At 36.8% G+C, this 19,747-nt stretch overlaps 1 protein-coding gene across 2 annotated transcripts in view; it reads left to right on the plus strand.

Annotated features, from left to right (window-relative positions):
* The window catches only part of LOC127995565 (transmembrane protein 132E), a 328,811-nt gene that overhangs the window by 297,329 nt on the left and 11,735 nt on the right, over positions 1 to 19,747 (plus strand). For both annotated transcript variants that reach the window (XM_052591884.1, XM_052591885.1), the window contains 2 exons: positions 9,932 to 10,075; positions 17,702 to 17,907. In XM_052591884.1, coding sequence (XP_052447844.1) covers positions 9,932 to 10,075; positions 17,702 to 17,907 — 350 coding nt within the window. The remainder of the gene's footprint in view (positions 1 to 9,931; positions 10,076 to 17,701; positions 17,908 to 19,747) is intronic.

A 19,747-nucleotide genomic window follows, 5' to 3' on the forward strand; every position in this document is an offset into this window, starting at 1 on the left:
TGTATTTGGCTTGTCAGAGACTGTTCTTGACTGGTTCAAGTCCTATTTCACTGACCGTAGTCAATTTGTTTTTATGGGTGGTTATAGGTCCAAGGTTGGTTCTGTTCATATGGGTGTTCCACAAGGTTCAGTCTTGGGTCCTCTACTCTTTAGTATGTACATCTTTCCACTTGGTCAATTACTACAATCTCTAAACCTTAACTATCACTTTTATGCTGATGATACACAGATTTATATCCATACTAGACCGGGTCAGCAAGTGAACGTTGGGCATCTTTCTAATTGTATTGCTGAGATAAAGATTTGGATGTCCAATAATTTTCTGTCTCTAAACGCCTCAAAAACAGAAGTCATGCTCCTTGGATCTCCACATCAACTGCAAAAGGTTGGGTCTCCTACTCTGTCTGTTGATGGCGTTGCACTGGAGTTTAAGTACAAATTAAAGAATTTGGGTGTCATATTTGAAGCCACACTGTCATTTGAGCCTTTTGTCCAGAATACAGTTAAGACATCATTTTATCACCTCAGAAATATAGCCCGGCTACGTCCTATGTTATCCTTTTTGGTAGCTGAGAAGTTGATTAACTCTTTTGTCTTTTCGCGCATTGACTACTGCAATGGTCTTCTAGCTGGGGTATCTAAATCATCACTGGATAAATTGCAATATCTTCAAAATTCAGCTGCTAGAGTATTATCTGGGGTCAAGACCAGGGACCATATAACTCCAGTCTTGGAGTCCCTGCACTGGCTACCTGTTAGGTACCATATTGATTTTAAAATCCTTATGTTGGCCTATAAATCTCTACACAATCTGGCACCTGAGTATTTGACTGACTTATTAATCCCCTACACACCACGTCGCAATCTGCGCTCCTCTCAGAGTGGTCTATTGGTTGTTCCGAAGACATGGCTTCATACGTGGGGTGACCGAGTATTCTCTGTCTATCATCCTAAGCTCTGGAATTCTCTCCCGGCCAACATCAGGGAAGCAAATTCATTAGTGACTTTTAAATCTCTTCTTAAAACATTTTATTTTAGGATTGCTTTTACATGAACTTGATTTTATGCGTTTATTTTCTTGTACTTACATTGTGTTTATTCATTTGGTGTTATGCTTGTATGTAGAGTGCTTTGAGAAAGCTACTTTTAAAGGCGCTATACAAAATAAATATATTATTATTATTATTATTATTGTTGTTGGTTAGGACAAATTGTCCTCTCTCATTATATGTATGTTTAAACTCTAGTATAAATCAGTACACGGGGACCAGGTGCAGCAAAAAATAAATTTTGCTCCATGTAGAGACGCTGCTTTGACCTATCCTCCATCCCTCCCTGAAACCTTTTGGTGTGTTTCAAATAAGCAGTTCAAATAAAAAGAAGTGTATACAAAACAAGATAGTCATGAGGGAAATACTGAAAACTGCGGCAGAGCAAGAGCCAAGGCTTCAATTTTTCACAATCTCCCTTCATGCAAATACATACAAAGAATCCAAGAACAGATATACATTCAGTTCCTAAACCTAGTGAGCTGCTTCCATAGGCAGCATTTTAAGGCATCATACGTGGGCTCCAGTATTTCAAACTAAATTATAAGGTGGCACCACATTTATTCTTTACAAAGAAGGCAATCCCAGAATGTACTGTGACGAACTGCAAAAATAAATAAAACTGTGAGAAAAATCTTTTAATTAAATTTATAATTCATTAAATACTGAAAAGAGTTGATAAAATTAGCTTTATGTTTTATTTAAAAATGATTGTGTCGTTCCTTGGTTTATTGAAATCCAGGTTTGATATTTATTATTACATTTTTGGGGTACATTTTTGGCTATGTAGATCATTCTAAATCAGTCATTATGAGGGTCTATATCAGTGAGGACACTGCCAGAGAGGTTTTGGAACAAAGCTCAAGTGTTAGACGCATAAGTGTTCAATAGCTGGAAAATACCCCAAATCATCACAGACTGATGGAAACTTAACACTGGACTTCAAGCAGCTTGGGCTATGAGCTTCTCCACCCTTCCTCCAGACTCTACGACCTTGGTTTCCAAATAAAATACAAAACTTCCTCTTATCTGAAAAGAGGACTCTGGACCACTGGGCAACAGTTCAGTTCTTCTTCTCCTTAGCCCAGGTAAGACGCGTCTGACGTTGTCTGTGGTTCAGCAAATTCCTTCACAAGTCTGTCTGTGTGTGGTGCTCTTGATGCCTTGACCCCAGCCTCAGTCCATTCCTTGTGAAATTCACTTAAATTCTTGAATCGATTTTGCTTGACAATCCTCATAAGGCTGCTTTTTTCTTAGTTGGTTGTGTATCATTTTCTTCCATACATTTTCCTTCAAATCAACTTTCTGTTAACATGCTCGGATACAGCACTCTGTGAACAACCATCTTCTTTGGCAATGAATGTTTGTGGCTTACCCTCCTTGTGAAGGGTGTCAATTATTGTCTTCTGGACAACTGTCAGATCAGCAGTCTTCCCCATGATTGTGTAATCTAGTGAACCAAACTTAGAGAACATTTTGAAGGCTCAGGAAAACTTTGCAGGTGCTTTGAGTTGATGTCACCATATTCTAATCTGTTGAGAGAGTGAATTGGTGGGTCTTTGTTAAATGGGAGCCAAAATCATCACAAATAAAAGATCCAAAGACTTAAACTACTTCAGTGTGCATTGAATATATTTAACATATGAGTTTCACAATTTGAGTTGAATTACTGAAATAAATGAACATTTTTCATTTATTGAGATATACCTGTATATTATATTATATTATATTATATTATATTATATTATATTATATTATATTATATTATATTATATTATATTATATTATATTTTTAGTCTAGACCAGGCAGTGTGCATGCACAGTCTGTTTCTATTGAAAACAGGACTTCTAATTGCAGCTGCAGTGATATGTTGACTTTACTGATTAGCGAGTGGCTCTTTTAATCAAAAGGTGGGACTTTGAGCGTTGCATTTTTTCATATTCATACTTGGCTTTAATAAATAGAATATTGATTACATTGTTAATGTAAAAATATAGAATAGAACCCCCCCCATAAACATACACACACACACACACACACACACACACACACATACACACACATATATATATATATATATATATATATATATACTGATTGAACCTTTTTTTTTCTCAGTAGAAGCATTTTCAGAGGTGGTCTCAGACATTTGGCTCCTATATACAGTATGAAACTCTATGATTTATGCATCACTTCAGCCATTTTTCCCAACAGGCTCAGTCTGGCCACAGTTATCCCCCTTAGATCACAAAGCCATTCTCTCAACCTCTATTAGCATGAAGTGCTCTTTCAAACCTGGCCAGAGAGTGAGGCCTTTAACACGCATTCAGGATCAGCTCCTCGTGTTCTCTTGAAATTGCTGAGATTTGGCATGTGAAGGCGGTCCTCGTTAAGCATGCAAGGGACAGAGGATGTGTTGCCTACATGGGCTTCACTTTTGCTCCTGCTTCAATAGTACATCATAAATAAAATATGACACTGCCTTCAAGTCAGGGATGGTATCATGAGCACACACATATACACACTTTTGGACAAGGGAATAGTGCTGGTATACAAAAGAGGGACGATTCTGGACGTGAGGTCATGATGACCTTATGTTTTTTCCTCAGGCTTTAAACCTGAGGGATAGATTAAGACTTTAAAGTTAACTCGACCCTTTTTAAGCAATATTGACACTTTTTTTTTTTACTTGCTTAATCCTGTAAAGTCTGACAAATTGTAGTCAGAAGAAAAAAAAAATATTAGACAACTTATTGAACTTTTTGACCTAACACTAATACTGTGTGTGTGTGTGTGTGTATGCAGTATAAAAAAAATAGGTTTAAAAATTTTTTATATCTCTTTTTATCACATATCTCTTTAAACATCAGGCTTTCGTGGTAATTTGTTCATCGCAAAAAAATGAATTTTTCATTGCATAAAAAATTTATAATTTCTACGGTGCATCTCGATGCAGTCGAGGACGATGCCATATCGGTTCAGTAATAGACCATAACCGATTATTATGTACTGACGCTTTTCTGACATCATTTATTGAGTACATGCTTTGTCTAACTAATTAATTATATTTGAAAAAAAAAAAATATATATATAATGATATGCGTTCAACAAGGTAGCCCAATAACCCAAACGACGTAACAGGCAATGCCCCTGACACCCCCGAAGAAGAAAAAAACACCAACTTATATGTTTATGTTAGGCTACTCAGTCAGGCGCTCGCTCACTCAGTACGCGCTGAGTGAGCGAGCAGTTCATGCACGGTACGCGGTGGCCAGTGCGTTTAACAGACCAGAAATAGAAGATCCTCCAATAACCAACAGGTCTGGTGTTTGAGTGCACTTTGGATTCCCTGTAAGCTATAATGGTGATGGCAAGAGAGTGGTGGATAAAAAAACAACAGTCGCATCTGCTACATGACAATAGGGTACACCAGCGGGAATAAAAAAAAAAAAAAAACACCAGCGGGAATACTTGAAACATATCAACTCATTTACGGCGACATCACCTTAGTGTGTCAGTATCTGGGAAAAGACAAAAAAAAAGGAGAAACATACACGCAACAAACTATCCCCACAGCATTTAGACAGACATTTCCAACGGATTCCAACAGGGCAAAAGACATCACTGCGGCGATTGGTAGACTACATTTACGTTATAGCCGCGGATATGAGACCTTACTATTTACCATTCATTCTGTCATCACCATTATAGCTTACAGGGAATCCAAAGTGCACCCAAAACACCAGACCTGTTGTTATTGGAGGATCTTCTATTTCTGGTCTGTGAAATGCATTAGACATTTTGCAACGAGCCTTCAGCGCGTGCTGAGTGAGCGGGCTCCTTAGGGGCCGTTCACATATCTCGCCTAAAAACGCGTGGAAAACGCTAGGCGCGTCTTTCTCCTCCTTTCCAAAGCGCTCGGGCAGAAGCGCCCCTGAGGTGTCTGTCTTTGGTAAGCAACAATGACGTGCTGCTCTCTCCATGAAGACGCGGAAATTTCAGCAAAGGATAAATGGATTCGCAGCTCTAAAAATCGCTTGCAGTAGGCTAGCTCTGCTACTAAATTTATTTCAAAATTGCAATCCATATACAACTATGATCAGCTGTTCCTTCATCTTGGCTGAGCTTTCAACGTTGTTACGGGAAAGAATGAAGCTGATTGGTTAGTTCTTGTCACATGACCCGCGGTGCGCTTGCGGCATTCTGAAAATATATAATATAATATATATCATAAAGTAACCTTTTCATTTTACTTTATAGTAGGGGTGAATAAATTACATGACATTAGAATATCAAGCAAAAACAATATATGATATAAAATATATGACTTTGTAAGTTTAAATGCACTTTTTTTCTGATTAAATGAATTTCGTCTTACTTTACTCTGCAGTTTAAAAACCCTGTTTAAGTCAGAACATCCTGTTTTATGTCACAGAAGTCAAATAGCTTCAAATTCCATTTCATGTTGATGCCCAGTAAAATGCCCATATTTTATAGCAAGCCAATTGACGGGAACAACATACATCCTTGTTTGAATCCATAAAGCATTTGCTGCTATATACCAAGCTGGTTATTCACAGTACAGTGCACACAACTGTAAATTGCTTCGAAAAATCTCCTGGTAAGGGCAGTCTGTCACCTCAGCAGTGTGTTATATCAAATAGCCTGTATCTTTGGTATCTTTTCCATATGGCTCAGGTTTACTCTTCTCCGACTGTGTGTGAAGTGTTTAATGGCTTGCAAAAGCTCCCTTGCGGTTATTTCACAACTAAAGCTGTCCATATCCATCTGAGCTGCCAGTTTCAACCATAATGTGAGACCGTTGGACTATCGCTGTCTGTCATTGTAAATACTGCCTTCCATGAGAATGACACTCCCATTTGCATTCCCAACGACACACTCGCACAGTGCTGTCACATTCAGAATGAAGGGCAGCATTGACCCATCTCTTGTGTTAGAGTAGTGTGCTGTATTGCTATGATGCTAAAAAAAAGCATCAGAAACATATTATCATGGAACCATGTAAATATATTAACGTATCAGTGTTTACCATAGTAAAAAAAAAAAAAAAAAAAAAATTCTTATATTTAAGAATAACATGGTATTTGGGTAATATGTATTGAATCAAAGTACAAAGTCGACATTATTTTCATCTGATACTTCACCGCATCATTTTTTATTTTATTTTTTTATTTTTTGCAAAGGATAAGAGACTCTTGATCTTAATACTGTAGTTTTTTCTGTGCTTAATTATTATTTGCTGAAAAAAAATTGGAATTGAATCAGCTTCCTTTGCTGAGAGTCCCTGTGTGTCCATGACCATCTGTTTAGGTTTTTGCTAGGAGAGGAAGTAATGACAGTGGTAGGCAACACCAGCACAATAGGCTTTTTCCAAACATGAATCGTATGAATTAAATAAATTCAGTGGCTGGATGTTGTTGACCTTTAAAGTGTAACTTGCATAAAAATGAGATCTCAGGCATAGAACTGAGTCGGTCAGCTGCAGGGTGAAAATCCTCTGCAGAGGCCTGTAATGAAATTTATGTTTTAGTGCGAAGAGTTCCATTTAAACAAGGCAGGCAGGCCAGTAATGCACTTTGAATTAAAATTATGATTATGCAGTTTCAGCTAAGGCTATCAGATAATTCTGAGCTAATAACTCATTTGCTCAGTGGGGAGATATTAAAGACAACCTAATTCAAAAATGTTATTTGCAAGTCCAACATTTACGACCCTTTTTATCTGTTGACTTCTCTCGTCCAAAAAAAAAAAAAAAAGTGAATAAAGAGGCAAAATATTGTAATACTTTTTTAATGAAATGAAAAATGGGCTAGGATGCTGGGACTGTTAAACCCTTCAAGCATGCTATGAAGAAGCCCCGCCCCTTGCCTGCACCCCTCCTTTCTGAACACTGTCTTCCTTCACAATTCCCCAGCACAACAAGGACATCAAATCCTCCTCTTATTTTGGACACATAATTCCCAATTTTTGGGCAGTTTATGTTTAGTTTTTGTTAAATAAAAGCCTCTCGGAGGCCTGACACCACACCCACTGTGTTCTGTTATTTGCTCCCTAAACACCCTAAAATGTGTCTCCCAAAAGCATTTTAGTCTACTATGGCTGCAAATTCGGTCTATACCAACATTGTTCAATGTTTCCAGGACCTTCCTCATAACCTGTGGAATGAGGAATAGTTTCTTATAAGTATACTTTTGAGCAAAATAAGCAAACTAACATATAGTACAATTTATATCATTCCATATAAACTCAAAAACAACTTTTATTTCCATGTGTTAATATTTGTAGTAACATAAAAAAAAAAAAAAAGGAAAAAGGTTCACAGGCATTTGATGAATTGAAATGGAATAAGTCACTGAACAAGAGTTGGCTCGAAATAAAAAATTTATTTGGCCACCAACAACTATAAGTACTGCAGAGCATCTCATCCTCATGGAGTAAACCAGATTTGCCCATTCTGCTGTGAGATGTTCCCCCAAATAAGATGCACCTTTTAAAGCAGTTTAGCCTTCCAAAACAAAAAGAGAATTTGTTTTTCCAAATGATGAGTCAAGTCATTTAGTGTGGAATACATTATTTTCAACCCTGACAACTGTAAAGGGTGAAGTTAGGTTGATTGAAAACCAGTTCAAATAAGACTTTGGCTTTCTCATTCGTACATGCATACTTTTATTTCTACGGTTTTAAAAGCCTGTTTAAAAGTAAAGAAGCATGGTGCAAAGTTTCTCCTTAAATATGCTGTTTTGATTGAAGCATGAGGGAGCGAGAATGGAGAAAGAGCTGCATAATTTTTGCTTTATTCCTGTGGGCCACAAGGGAAATAATTTACAGTTAGTTATGCAACATCCTTGCAGCAATTCTATCCAAAATAACGAATTGATTTTTCTTGGAGAACAATTGTGAAGACAATGTTCTTTTTAACCGGCTGCAGCTTTTGAGATTTTATTGAACACATAGATGTATTTGCATGTGTCATCTAACAGGAAAACTTTTAAATTGTTAAGCTTATGACAGAGTATTTTAAAATTAAATCATTACTGTGGAGTACTATAACTATCATAGCCCAAGAGGTTTTATACAAAGTGAATGAGGACCTCAATCCCATTTATGTTTGTCACAAATTACTATTTTGAAAATGTACATTCTCTGTTATTGTTTTTTTTGTTTTGTTTTTTCAAGCTAAATACATTTTTCAAAATATAATATTCCTTTGCATTCTGACTGACCATTTTTAATTAAGATCCATGTCCTGGAAAAGCATTTCTTCCAGAGAAGATATTTAAATGCTTTACAGCTATTGAAATATTACTGTTTCATAATACTATTCACTTAGAAATGCTCTTGCCATTTATTTTAATTAATTTTCAGTAATTCAGGTCATTAATTCTCGTGAATATCCTTGATAACAGCACACAAAAGGGCAATGAATTAAAGAAGATGTAGATCATTACAATGTTATGGTGCTTTCACCTGTCTGTATATTGATTTATGTCCACTTTATAAAACGAATATGTCTCATTGCACAAAAATGTTTTACGACACATAATTCTGTACAAAGTAATACAGACATATGTCAGAAAAAATTTATATTAGCTTAATCAGGTTACTGCAATAAGATTATACTTTGTAATTAGTATGTAAGCAAACGTCTATTTCAGTTTAAAGCAAAGATCTGCAAAGGCCAATAATAGAAAAGAAAAATAAAAGAAAAGTTAGTGATTTTTTTTATTCTTGACCCTCACGGGAAAAAAAGAAAAGAAAAGGAAAAAAAAACAAAATAAAAGATTTTTGACCAAGCACAGCATCTGAGTTCAAACCAGCTTGAACTGGTTTTGTGGATCAACCCAATTGTTGTACTCTTTCTAGCATGCACTGGGGCATGAATAATGATTATGGTTGCATTGTTTGACTGTATGCTTGTTTTATCTACATTGTTATTGTTGATGATGGTCTCACAAATAGTAACTTGAGTTGTTTTGTGATGTCAGGATGAATTTGTTCCTTTTCTCAAGTGATCATTGTTGGTTGTAACCATTGTTGATTTATGTACCAAGCTGTGGCATCTGTTTGTGCCAATTTAAAGTCATCTGTGGGTATTTTTGGTTTTTATTTTATTTTTTTGTATATATGACGAATGTCCAAGTCATTCAGACCTTTACTATTTTGTTCACAGTGGACAACATATATTCTACAAAACATTTATTTTACAAAAATCATGCAGTGCAATTATCAAAAAGACCCACATTTTGATCAAGCTGCACATTCCTGGACATGAACGCTTTAAATTTCAGTTGTGTCAATGAGTTCTCAAACCTGTCATCCAGAATTTATATTGTTCTGATATTTTGAGAGAGAGGGAAGCTCATTGGCTTTTACCATTAATGTATATAATCTTTTTACACTTTATTACCGGTCTCACACTGAGCACGTCCTGATTTTGCTGAGTTAGATGTGTTCCTAGGTCAACATATTTTGTTGACCCTAGAACAACATTTTACTCCAAAAATGTGTTCTTGACCATATCCCTACACCTAAACCTAACCTTAACCATGAGCAATCCCTAAAATCAGAGGAAATGATAGATGAATGACACTGATGTACAAGCACCAAACAGTGATTTTAAGCGTAAACTTCTATAAAATCTATAAACTGGTTCTTCAAATCTGATTGGTTAATCACAATGTTGTTCCAGGGTCAACAAAGATGTTGTCCCAGAACATGTCTCACTTGGTAAAATCAGGTTCTGCCTCACACGGACTCCAGGGCTTACCTAAACATTCAGATATTTGGAATGTTGAACGTCCACTAACAACCAGACTCACGATCTCTTTCATTTCCCCCTCTCTCTTTTTTCTACATCCAGGACACTGAGATTATCAACACGGCAGTTCTTACTGGCCGAACTGTGGCCATCCCTGTCAAGGTGGTTTCCATAGAACTGAATGGAGCGGTCACTGATGTGTCATCCTCTGTGCAGTGCAAGTCATTCAGTGAGGACACTGTCAAGGTAAGTCACACCCACGTTGAGAGGTTTAGTGATCTAGGACTTCCTCTTCTTTTCTCATAATCAATCATGGTCAACTTAAGAGTCTATAAAATGACCATCAAAACCTGATTTAAGCAGGATTTATATATCCTCTTGTGGCCATTGCTTTCGTGATCCCCTTGAGGGACCGATGACTTTTCAGTCTCAGAAGTCGTCAGAAGTGTTCAGAGCTCTGCAGAACAGCATTTCCCACTGAACAGTATCAGAAGCTACACACTTGACTTGTGTTTAATGCCTCTTAAATGAAGAGTCTCCTAGAAAGCAGTGTACCAAAGCTCTTTTTATTAACTGAAATAACACATCTTGAGGATTAGTTGCAAGTAGAGCTGGACAGTTCGATTTAAATAGATGGAAAATGGAAATTGTTATTTGTTCACCTCAAAGTCATTCTAAACTTATATGCAGGTTGCTACCCAGACTCACTGGAAATATGTGTCTGCAAAACACACAAAAAAGCACCATACCTACAAATCGTCAAAGTGTCCTGTTTAAATTAACACTAGAGATATTAAAACTGACAACTTTTATTCCTTTTCACTCAAACTATTATTTATAGTATCAGAGTTTCAATTAAGAAAGCTTTCACTCAGTTGCAAAATAACAAAACTCATAGCACAATATTTTGTTATGACTGTTTACATTTGAAAATAAATAAATATCTTACCTATTTTAAAATTGTGTTGGACAATGTGGGGCCTTCAGATCAACAATACTGAGAACCACTGCTTTAAATGCTCATTTCTTAGATGAAGTTCCATCTCAATTCAACTGCTGAGCTTCTGTAAATGTATTTATCTATTTTTCTGCATTTGCACAAGAGGGCAGTTGGTTCCACCTGAGGTCTTATAGATACAGGCCCAAAAATGCATCTTTTGCTGAAGGAAACAATAATTTTAGCAATCTTCTCCATCTGTTCCATGACACGACCAAATCTAAAAGTAGAAATCCAATTCAACTATAAACCGTATCCAAAATGTAGAGAAATGTTTATATGCCTCAGAGTGTCATCTGTCCGACAAGATTGAGATCCATATGTCATCTGAGCTGGGCCGTGAGGGCATTAGCTGTTGATCTGTGTTAGGATTCAGAATAGCTGTGTGTGCCGCAGTGCCTGGGCAGAGCATTAGCTCTGGTGTTATTGAGTGGGTTTGCTTGGCCGCCTGGGCCATTGAACTTTGGAGGCTAATTCGAGATGAGCCCTTCAAGCTGAGACAACATGAGTCCTGACAGTTCAATAAAATGCTCTGTGCAGTGGCGAAAAAAGAAAAAAAAAAGCATCGTACAGAAGGCAAAGGTTACAGGAGCAAGTAACATCTTTTTTAATTATTTCATTCAAAAGGTACACTCTAAAAATTTGGGTCAAATATGGACTAACCCAGCTTGGCGAGAACAGATTTTTACATGCATGGCTGTGAGAGTGGCATTATATGCTATACGCATGGAAATAGCTTTTATGATCATGTTTGCCGCAGGTTCTATATAGAGACTGGTAATAAAACACTCAAATGACCAGCGAGATATATCTTTTGAAATGTTGCACACATAATTATTTGTGTGTGTTTGTTTGTGTGTGTGATGAACATCTACATTGTTTTATGTATAATATGTGAGTGTTGAATGATAAGACCCTGCGGGGCTTTGTGTTTGGGAGCAGAAAGCTGTAAACAGTCTATCCCAGCTGATCTCTACTTTTAATGTTCTGATACAGCTGAGAACACACTACAGTTCCCATTCCATTCCACCGCTTAGTCAGAATCCTCACTGCACACATTTCCAACACAGCAAACAAATTTAGACATGAATAACCACGTATAGAAAGCAGATGCCTTAACTAGATGAGTCACATACTTTGATTCCGGTACAGCCAAGTGCAGTCAATGCTTGAATAATGCATAAAATGTATTGGAATAGCAAATCTTCTGCCTTTAAAGATAATGTCAGTCTATTTTTTTAAATGTTAAAGTGCTTTCTCCTATCCAAGGTTAATTGTAAACCATAAATATTATGAAATTGATAGTTCTGGTCCTGGATACTGATTGGTCAATTCAGAATTCTGAAGGTGAGGAGTTGGGGTGATGGAGGGATGGTGAAAGGTAGGCCTGCTTTGATTATTTATATGGGTTCTCTCCTGCCTCTCTCTTGCCTCTCCCAATTTAGACCAGTATTTTAAGTGTGAAAACATTCTGTTTGTGTTTGTAAATCTAGCTCTCATATTAAATGAAATCATCCGTTTGTGCTTCAAGCTGTAGGCAGTGTGTTCGTCTTTAACCATGTATAGCTGGCCTTCACATGATACCATCAACACAGATAAAAGTGCATCTGCCTAACTGTGTGACGGCAGTCTGGATGGTGGAGGGTTACATGGGGTGCTTTCTGGATTAAACACAGCTGGCGGGTGTGTAGAACTGGAGGCGTCTCAATGGGCGGCACTATCCTGACCTCGCCCCTGCCACTTCTCTGGAGCCACACACGGTGCCAGCGCAGATTAGCGACTCCATGGAACTCTTGACTGCCGGCTGGCACGTAAAAAGTATTTTAGCTGTCCCCTGCTGGCTAGTGATGCCCACAGTCTTTAACTGCTTTTGACTTAAAATTATCCATCCAAGTTTATTAGAAACCCCAGGAGCAAGTGGGTCAAGACTGAGCTCACACCAACAGAAGGGGCATAGCAGGAACACATTTAAGAAATTGTAGAGTCCACTGAGAACTAGACAGGAAATGCTTAACACTGCAGACTGCTGCTGCTTTTGTTGTTTGCCACCTGCACCTATTGATAGGTTTTGTAACGAGTAAACTAAAATTTAAAGGTTTAATTTCCTCTAGCAATGCCAAATAACATTGCAAAAATATCTTTTTTTTCAAACATTCCCCCCGTCTGCCAGTGGTTGAACAAACACATAGGACCCTCTGTACTTCCCGCAATAGATGGCATTGATGGTGAGAACGGTGTTACCGCCACAATTTTGATATTAGATGTTGTATTTTGTTGCTACATTCAAGCAATTGATGCCAAACAGGTACTAATTCAAAAGTGAAAGTAAAATGCACATGGTGCTTTTAAGCTATTTAAAAGTGAAGGAAAGAAAGGAAAAGAGAGAAAATTCAAATGAACAAAAAAACACGTGTAAAACGGTGCTGGCTTGGAAGAACCAATCAGTTAATCATTCATTTTTCCCGGCTGACCTATTATGCAGTTCTGATCTTTATGTTACATATTAAGATAAAATAGGAGAATGTATTTTTGCTAGGGCCGGGACTCGATTAAAAAAATTAATCTAATTAATTAGAGGCTTTGTAATTAATTAATCGAAATTAATCGCATTTTAATCGCATATAAATATTTGACCTGAAAACAGTAATAAGTAATTTTTTTTCACATGGATTTATAGTATACCATTGAATAATGACTGAATACATAAGCTTAAGCAACAAAATATTGTTTATTTTTGTTCAACCAAGTCTAGCCAGACCAGTGCAATTTTTGCCATGAAGTGTAGCAAAAGCATATTTAGAAACAATTTAGAAATAGTACATTTCAGAAATTCAGGAAGCTTATAGGTGCTGGAACCTTCTGTAAAGTGTTTTTTTAAGTAAAACACAATACTGTCAATTACATTCAGAACATTGGAAACAGTAAGCCCTTTCACACATACAGACGTTTCCGGAAAATTACTGGTAAATTTCCATAAAGAGTTCATGTGTGAACAGGATCTTTTAAAAAATACCGGTAAATTCGTTCAGGAAATTTAACGGTATGAGAAGTTGTAACATTACCAGTAAATTCGGAATTCTGCTGTGTGTGAACGCAGAATGAAAATTACCGGTAGGAGCACGTAAGAGTTCAGAACGCGGTGACGTAAGACGTCTTCCAATCATCAAGCATTCACCCAATGTTTAAGAAAATAAAATAAATGTCATCCATCCAACTGAAGCGACAGTGAAATTAAGGCGCTTCCTATTATCCGGTAGGATGAAGTAGCCTAATTTGTCGTCATCTGAGAGAAACTGTTAGTGATGCAGTAACATATGATAAAATAACTGTAACTGTCGCCGACAAAGTCAGGTCATCAATAAACTGAAAACATTGTGTCTTAATATCTAAAAAATAAACGACCATCACAAACGAAGTAGTATTGGGAGTATTTCTTGTTCCCATTATGACTTTTGTCCGTCTATTTGGGGGTTCTGCTACTCCACAAATCTTGTAGGCCTAGCTCTACGTGGATCTCAACCCGCGGCACGGCATGAAATCACACGCTGCCCACCATGCCGAACACAATAAATAATAAAAACAATAACTTTAAGTTTTACAACTTAATTTTACAACTTAATTTTAATTTTAGTTTTTACATAGGGAAAAACAGATAGGGCACAAACGAGAAGTCGGAGCAGTGAAGAAGAGTGCTTGACATTCGGCTTCAACTTTCGGTTTGCCCCGCAACTCACTTGAGGATGTTCAGCACGTCTTTTTTTCCAATTCTCCCAAAACAGCTCATACTACTGTTTGGAGCAGTTTTTGATCGTTAAACAGGCATATAGGCTAAGTTTTTTTTTAAAGCGGCCAGCACAGAGAGAGAGTACATAGCCTATGTTTAGCCTTCTCAAATCATCACGAATTGTCTAAAATAAAATCTACAGATATAAAACAGTTCAAGCATAACGATGTTTTAACGTTGAACCCAGATGCGCGCTATATGTATATTTTGTGCGGAGAACGCAAGATAAAGCACGCTTTTTTGGGACATAGGTGCCAGCGCGATCATGATATAACAAAGAAATATAAAATAAAGAAATATAAAATAAAGAAATATAAAATAAAGAAAACAAACATGCTTTCTGCCGTCTCATCTTGAACAGGAGAGCTTACAAAATACCGAAACACAGCGAATACATGCCTCACAGACATGATAAATATATCTATAGAAAGCTTTTAATTACTACTTAACGAAATAATAAAAACAAACAACAAAAAATCTAAATACAATCATAATCCGTTTAGGAGGCGCATCTAATGAGGAGTCAGGCAACTTCATCCTTGGGCAGATGACAGACTCAGAAAACACTAGTCTATTAGTAAATAATTCAAATATATTTTTACTATTTCCCTCTGTCACATTCATGGTAATTTTTCCGGTGCTTTGGGACATATTTTGAACTCAATTTATACGCACAACATGTTTATCTGCGCTGATAGACTATTTGATATGAATTTGGATCAGGCTACATTTGTGAATGCACCTTTTCTGCAAAGTGCGTCTTACAGACTGCAATTTACAATCGCAACTTCATTGTGCTATTAATCCTTTCAATCCGATTTTCACTAAATTGGTCAGCTCCAGACAGCATCGGGTGTTTTATTAATGGGGAGTAGCTATACTAATTATTCAAAACAGTCATCTATTACGATGTCTCTGTAACAAAAGCAGTTACATGAATAATAAATTTAAAAAAAAAATTAAACCATAAACAGAAATACTGAACACGTATTACCCTCCGTGTTTAAAAATACAAGCACAGCTGTTTAGAGATTAATTACGTCACAGAATTTACCGGTATTTTGGAATGGATGTGTGAATGGTGCTTTTCTGGAAAAAAGACGGAATGTCGTTGACTGTGTGAACAGCGCATTTTTGAATTTACCTGTAAAGTCGTTCTGGTAATTTTACGGAATTTTGCTGGTATTACTGTGTGAAAGAGGCTACTGACTATTAGAAAACATCTCTCTGTTGCTTCAGAGGCCATAACATACTCAGGTCCAACTCTCAATAACCTTGGCCAAAACGATAAAGAGTTCAACATAAACTGCCAGTTGCACCAACAAAATAATACATAGTTCAACATAAAGTGTAAAGTCCACGCTAGCTGCTATGTTTTGCGTTTAGGTGATACTTGAGGCTCGATGTGCTGCGGTGATATGCGAACACTAGTTGGTGCTTCAGTATAATCGGTCCGGCGACACTCATCCAGTGAGAAACGTTCCGCGGTGCAAAAATAAGTTATTAAAAATGCGGAATTTTTTTTCCTGTAATTAATTAATCTTAGTTAACGCGTTATTTTTTGTGTAATTAATTAATCTCAATTAACGCGTTAAAGTCCCGGCCCTAATTTTTGCATTAAAAAAAAAAGAAAAAAAAGAAAAGAAATTAAGATAAAAGTTAAGAAAGTTAAAGAAAAGAATACTAATCTTAATAAATCTCAATGAAAGACATTTTGCAACTATCAGAACCTTACTATCAAGATTAACTGATTCTTCACATCTAGGTTAAGGCCAAGGAAATGTTTCATATGAACATGAAAAGTGCTCTCTGTACCTCCCTCTCACTGCTGTTATCCTCACTATACTTTCTTCATATGTCAGTTTTTTCAGAAGTATGATTCATAGTTTTTTCCCACTGAATAGCAGTCCCTTTAAAAAAGAAATGAAGTGGGCAAGTAGGAGTTTTCCCGCTGATTCTCCTAAAGGCTACAGGGGAGAGAGGTCCATCTCATCTGATCAATTCTCGATTTTGATGGTATGGATAATAGAGGTAGCTGTCTAGCAAGTCTACATATTTTATTACTCTGATATTCCCCACTATGATGAATCTCTAGTCTTGGATAGACTGCAGCTCCCGACCTCCATGTGAAGTAGATTATGTTCTCTGATAAACAGTGTCAGGTTCATAAGACCCCGGGATAAATCATATAAGGTACCCCAAAGCAAAGCTTTGACTATCTATTACAGTAAATAATTTATTATTAAAGACTGCTTTATATATTGCTTCTTTTTCTAGCTTGTACTTATTTGAGCAATGTCTAAAACTTGGTATTACAAGCACTTCCTGGGGGGTGGGGGTCAATGTCAGACCCAATTCCTATGGGGTGTTATTTTAGGAAACTTGATTTAAGTAAAAAAGGACTCTTTTGCTATTAAAAATACTTTTCAATGCATTATTGTCATATTTTACTTGATGCTTTTGAGAGTAAATCAGAATGACACTTTAACCCTTTCTAGTGCCAATTGATTTGAAAGCAAAATAAGAAACTACACCTTTCAATTGAATGTGTTAATTTAATACAACTATTATATAAAAAATATATATATATGATGCATGTGGTAAAAAAAAAATTCTGCTTTTACCTCCTTGCCCGTACTGTGCTACAGGCTATTTGGCATTGCAAACCACATTTATAAAATGATTGTGGAGCCATTTACATAGGATGCATTCTGAAGGTAGCGCAATGCAGTGGTCTCAAAAAACATTTATAACACTGCATCTTAAAAATGTGTTGCTCATTGCGTGAGATGCTGAAAAATGGCTCTAAGCCCTTTCAGTCCACATATAAGTCCACATTTTGGTGAAGCAATGCTGTGTAGACTATTAGATAAGCAGTCTGTTGTGTAGCCAGCATCAATTTGGGGGGCTTTTCTTGGCAAATATTGATATATGTGATTAATTCTAAATGTATTCAAATAAAAGGTTTAGTTTACAGCCCCACTTCAAACCGACATCAACTTGCAGTTCCCTGTGAAGAGCTTTTGTATTTTGCAGCCTCTCCAGAGAATGCAGTGAAAGCAATCAGATCTCTCTTTGCTTTCCTCAACAGGTGTCCATGAACTGTGACTATGTGTTTGTGAATGGAAAAGAGACGCGTGGCTCCATGAACGCTCGAGTCATTTTCAGCTATGAGCACCTGAGTGCCCCTCTTGAGCTCACAGTCTGGGTGCCCAAACTGCCCCTTAAAGTGGAGCTCTCAGACAACAAACTGAGCTTCATCAAGGGCTGGAGGGTGCCCATCCTACCCGACCGCAGGTAAGACACTTCGATGATCTGAGTGTGCGATAATACTTGCACTTGTACTTTTTTTATGCATATTGATTTCCCTGATAGCTCTTCTAATGCATGTTTTCTTTTATTTTGTTGCTTGTTTATTTCAGTCTTCTTAATACTTATCGGGGTTACGAGGGTGATAAAACAGTGTTATAGTTTAATTAGTGGAGTTGTTAAAAGATTTAAAGCTGGGTCACTAAGGGCTGTGCTAGTTACAATGTGGCTATAGAGCTGATGCCGCATGAGACCCGAATGTCATTTTTCATACATCCTATTTACTGTGATTGTGACAAATTGATGCAGCGTGTTGTCACACCATGCACGGCAGAATATCAGCACAGGCATTTTTCATGAGGAACCTCTCCAGAATTTATCACGATGGAAAATATTCTGGTAACTCACTAGTATCATTATTGACTCCCTTAAAGAGGTCTTTCTTTTTTATGCAAATCTCTAATTAAATTCATTCAAATGGGCCATTTAAAATGGAAATATGATCTGATTCTGTTATGCTAATCCAATTTGGGAGCAAATCGTCAATCTACATCTAGCCTTCATGTAGGGCTGGTGGTGTGACGCATGTATGCAAGGATAGAAAAAAAGTCAACCTTTAAAAATTCTGCTGTAGAGATTTATCTTTGTCACGTTGGCTCCTAAGCAACATTGTAACATTTAAAAACATATCAGAACAAATAAAAATAATTATCTTGATTGTGCACTAATGTAGAATTTATGTGCGTATAAAAAAATATGTAGGAAACAGAAAAAATAGAATATATCACTGTATGAATAATTTATTCTCATTAACTGTGTGTGTGTGTGTGTGTGTGTGTGTACACATGTATATCTGTGTGTGTGTGCTAGGATGCATTTAGCTCACTTAATTAAATATAAATTGAAGTTCCCTGTTAGCACGCCATTGTATGCAAAGTCTCTCAGTGCTCTTATGATTTCAGTGTTTTTTCCTGTTTCATACAAACAAGACACACACACACGACACAAGTATGTCATTACATTTGCATTTGACCTCAATTCGAGTGCCTTTGATTTGCTTCCTCCCAGGACCCAAGATCTCCCAGGCTTTGTTCACACGTACAATCTCAGTGTGATCAGTTCCAAATCTGATTTGTTTTCCAGTTCCGATCTTTGTCCCAGTATCTGCACTGGCGTTTTGCAACTTAAGAAATCAAATCTGCTGAATTTGCCAAAAGGCATAAGATAATAGGTGCCACTATGTAAGGAAAGAGATGACGACAAAACTGAACATTTTGTCACTTTTCATATTCATCCTGACATCTTGAGCTACGGTGCATAAGAACCAACCAGGGTACCAGCTGATCCTGATTAATCTCATGATTTCTTTCAGTTCCTTTTTAAATAGAACAACTTTAGAAGAAGGTTTTTCAGAAAATAATGTGTGTGTAAATAATGTAAGCTTATAAATTTGTGTGGATGATGACACTAATAGCGTAATCTGTTTTTGACCTGGAAAATGGTTTGTTTTAAAGAGAACCTAATAAAATTAAGGTTGACATGAAATTTATATGTTGTCCTATATACATTTTACACACTTCAGTAAAAGAAAATGGTAACATTTTACATTAAAGGGATAGTTCACCCAAAAATAAAAATTAACCCATGAATTACAATCCTATTTACCTCCATCATGAATGTGTGTACGACAGCTAGAGGAAAATAGATATTAATGTTTGTAAAGGTTTAAATAGGGATATTTGTCTTACACAAACGCATCCCTTTGCTTCAGAAGGCTTTTAGTAACTCCTAGAACCATGTGGAGTTATTTTTATGATGGATTGATGCA

The sequence above is a fragment of the Carassius gibelio genome, chromosome A5 (genome assembly GCF_023724105.1).
Source record: "Carassius gibelio isolate Cgi1373 ecotype wild population from Czech Republic chromosome A5, carGib1.2-hapl.c, whole genome shotgun sequence".
NCBI classification, from domain to species: Eukaryota; Metazoa; Chordata; class Actinopteri; order Cypriniformes; family Cyprinidae; genus Carassius; species Carassius gibelio.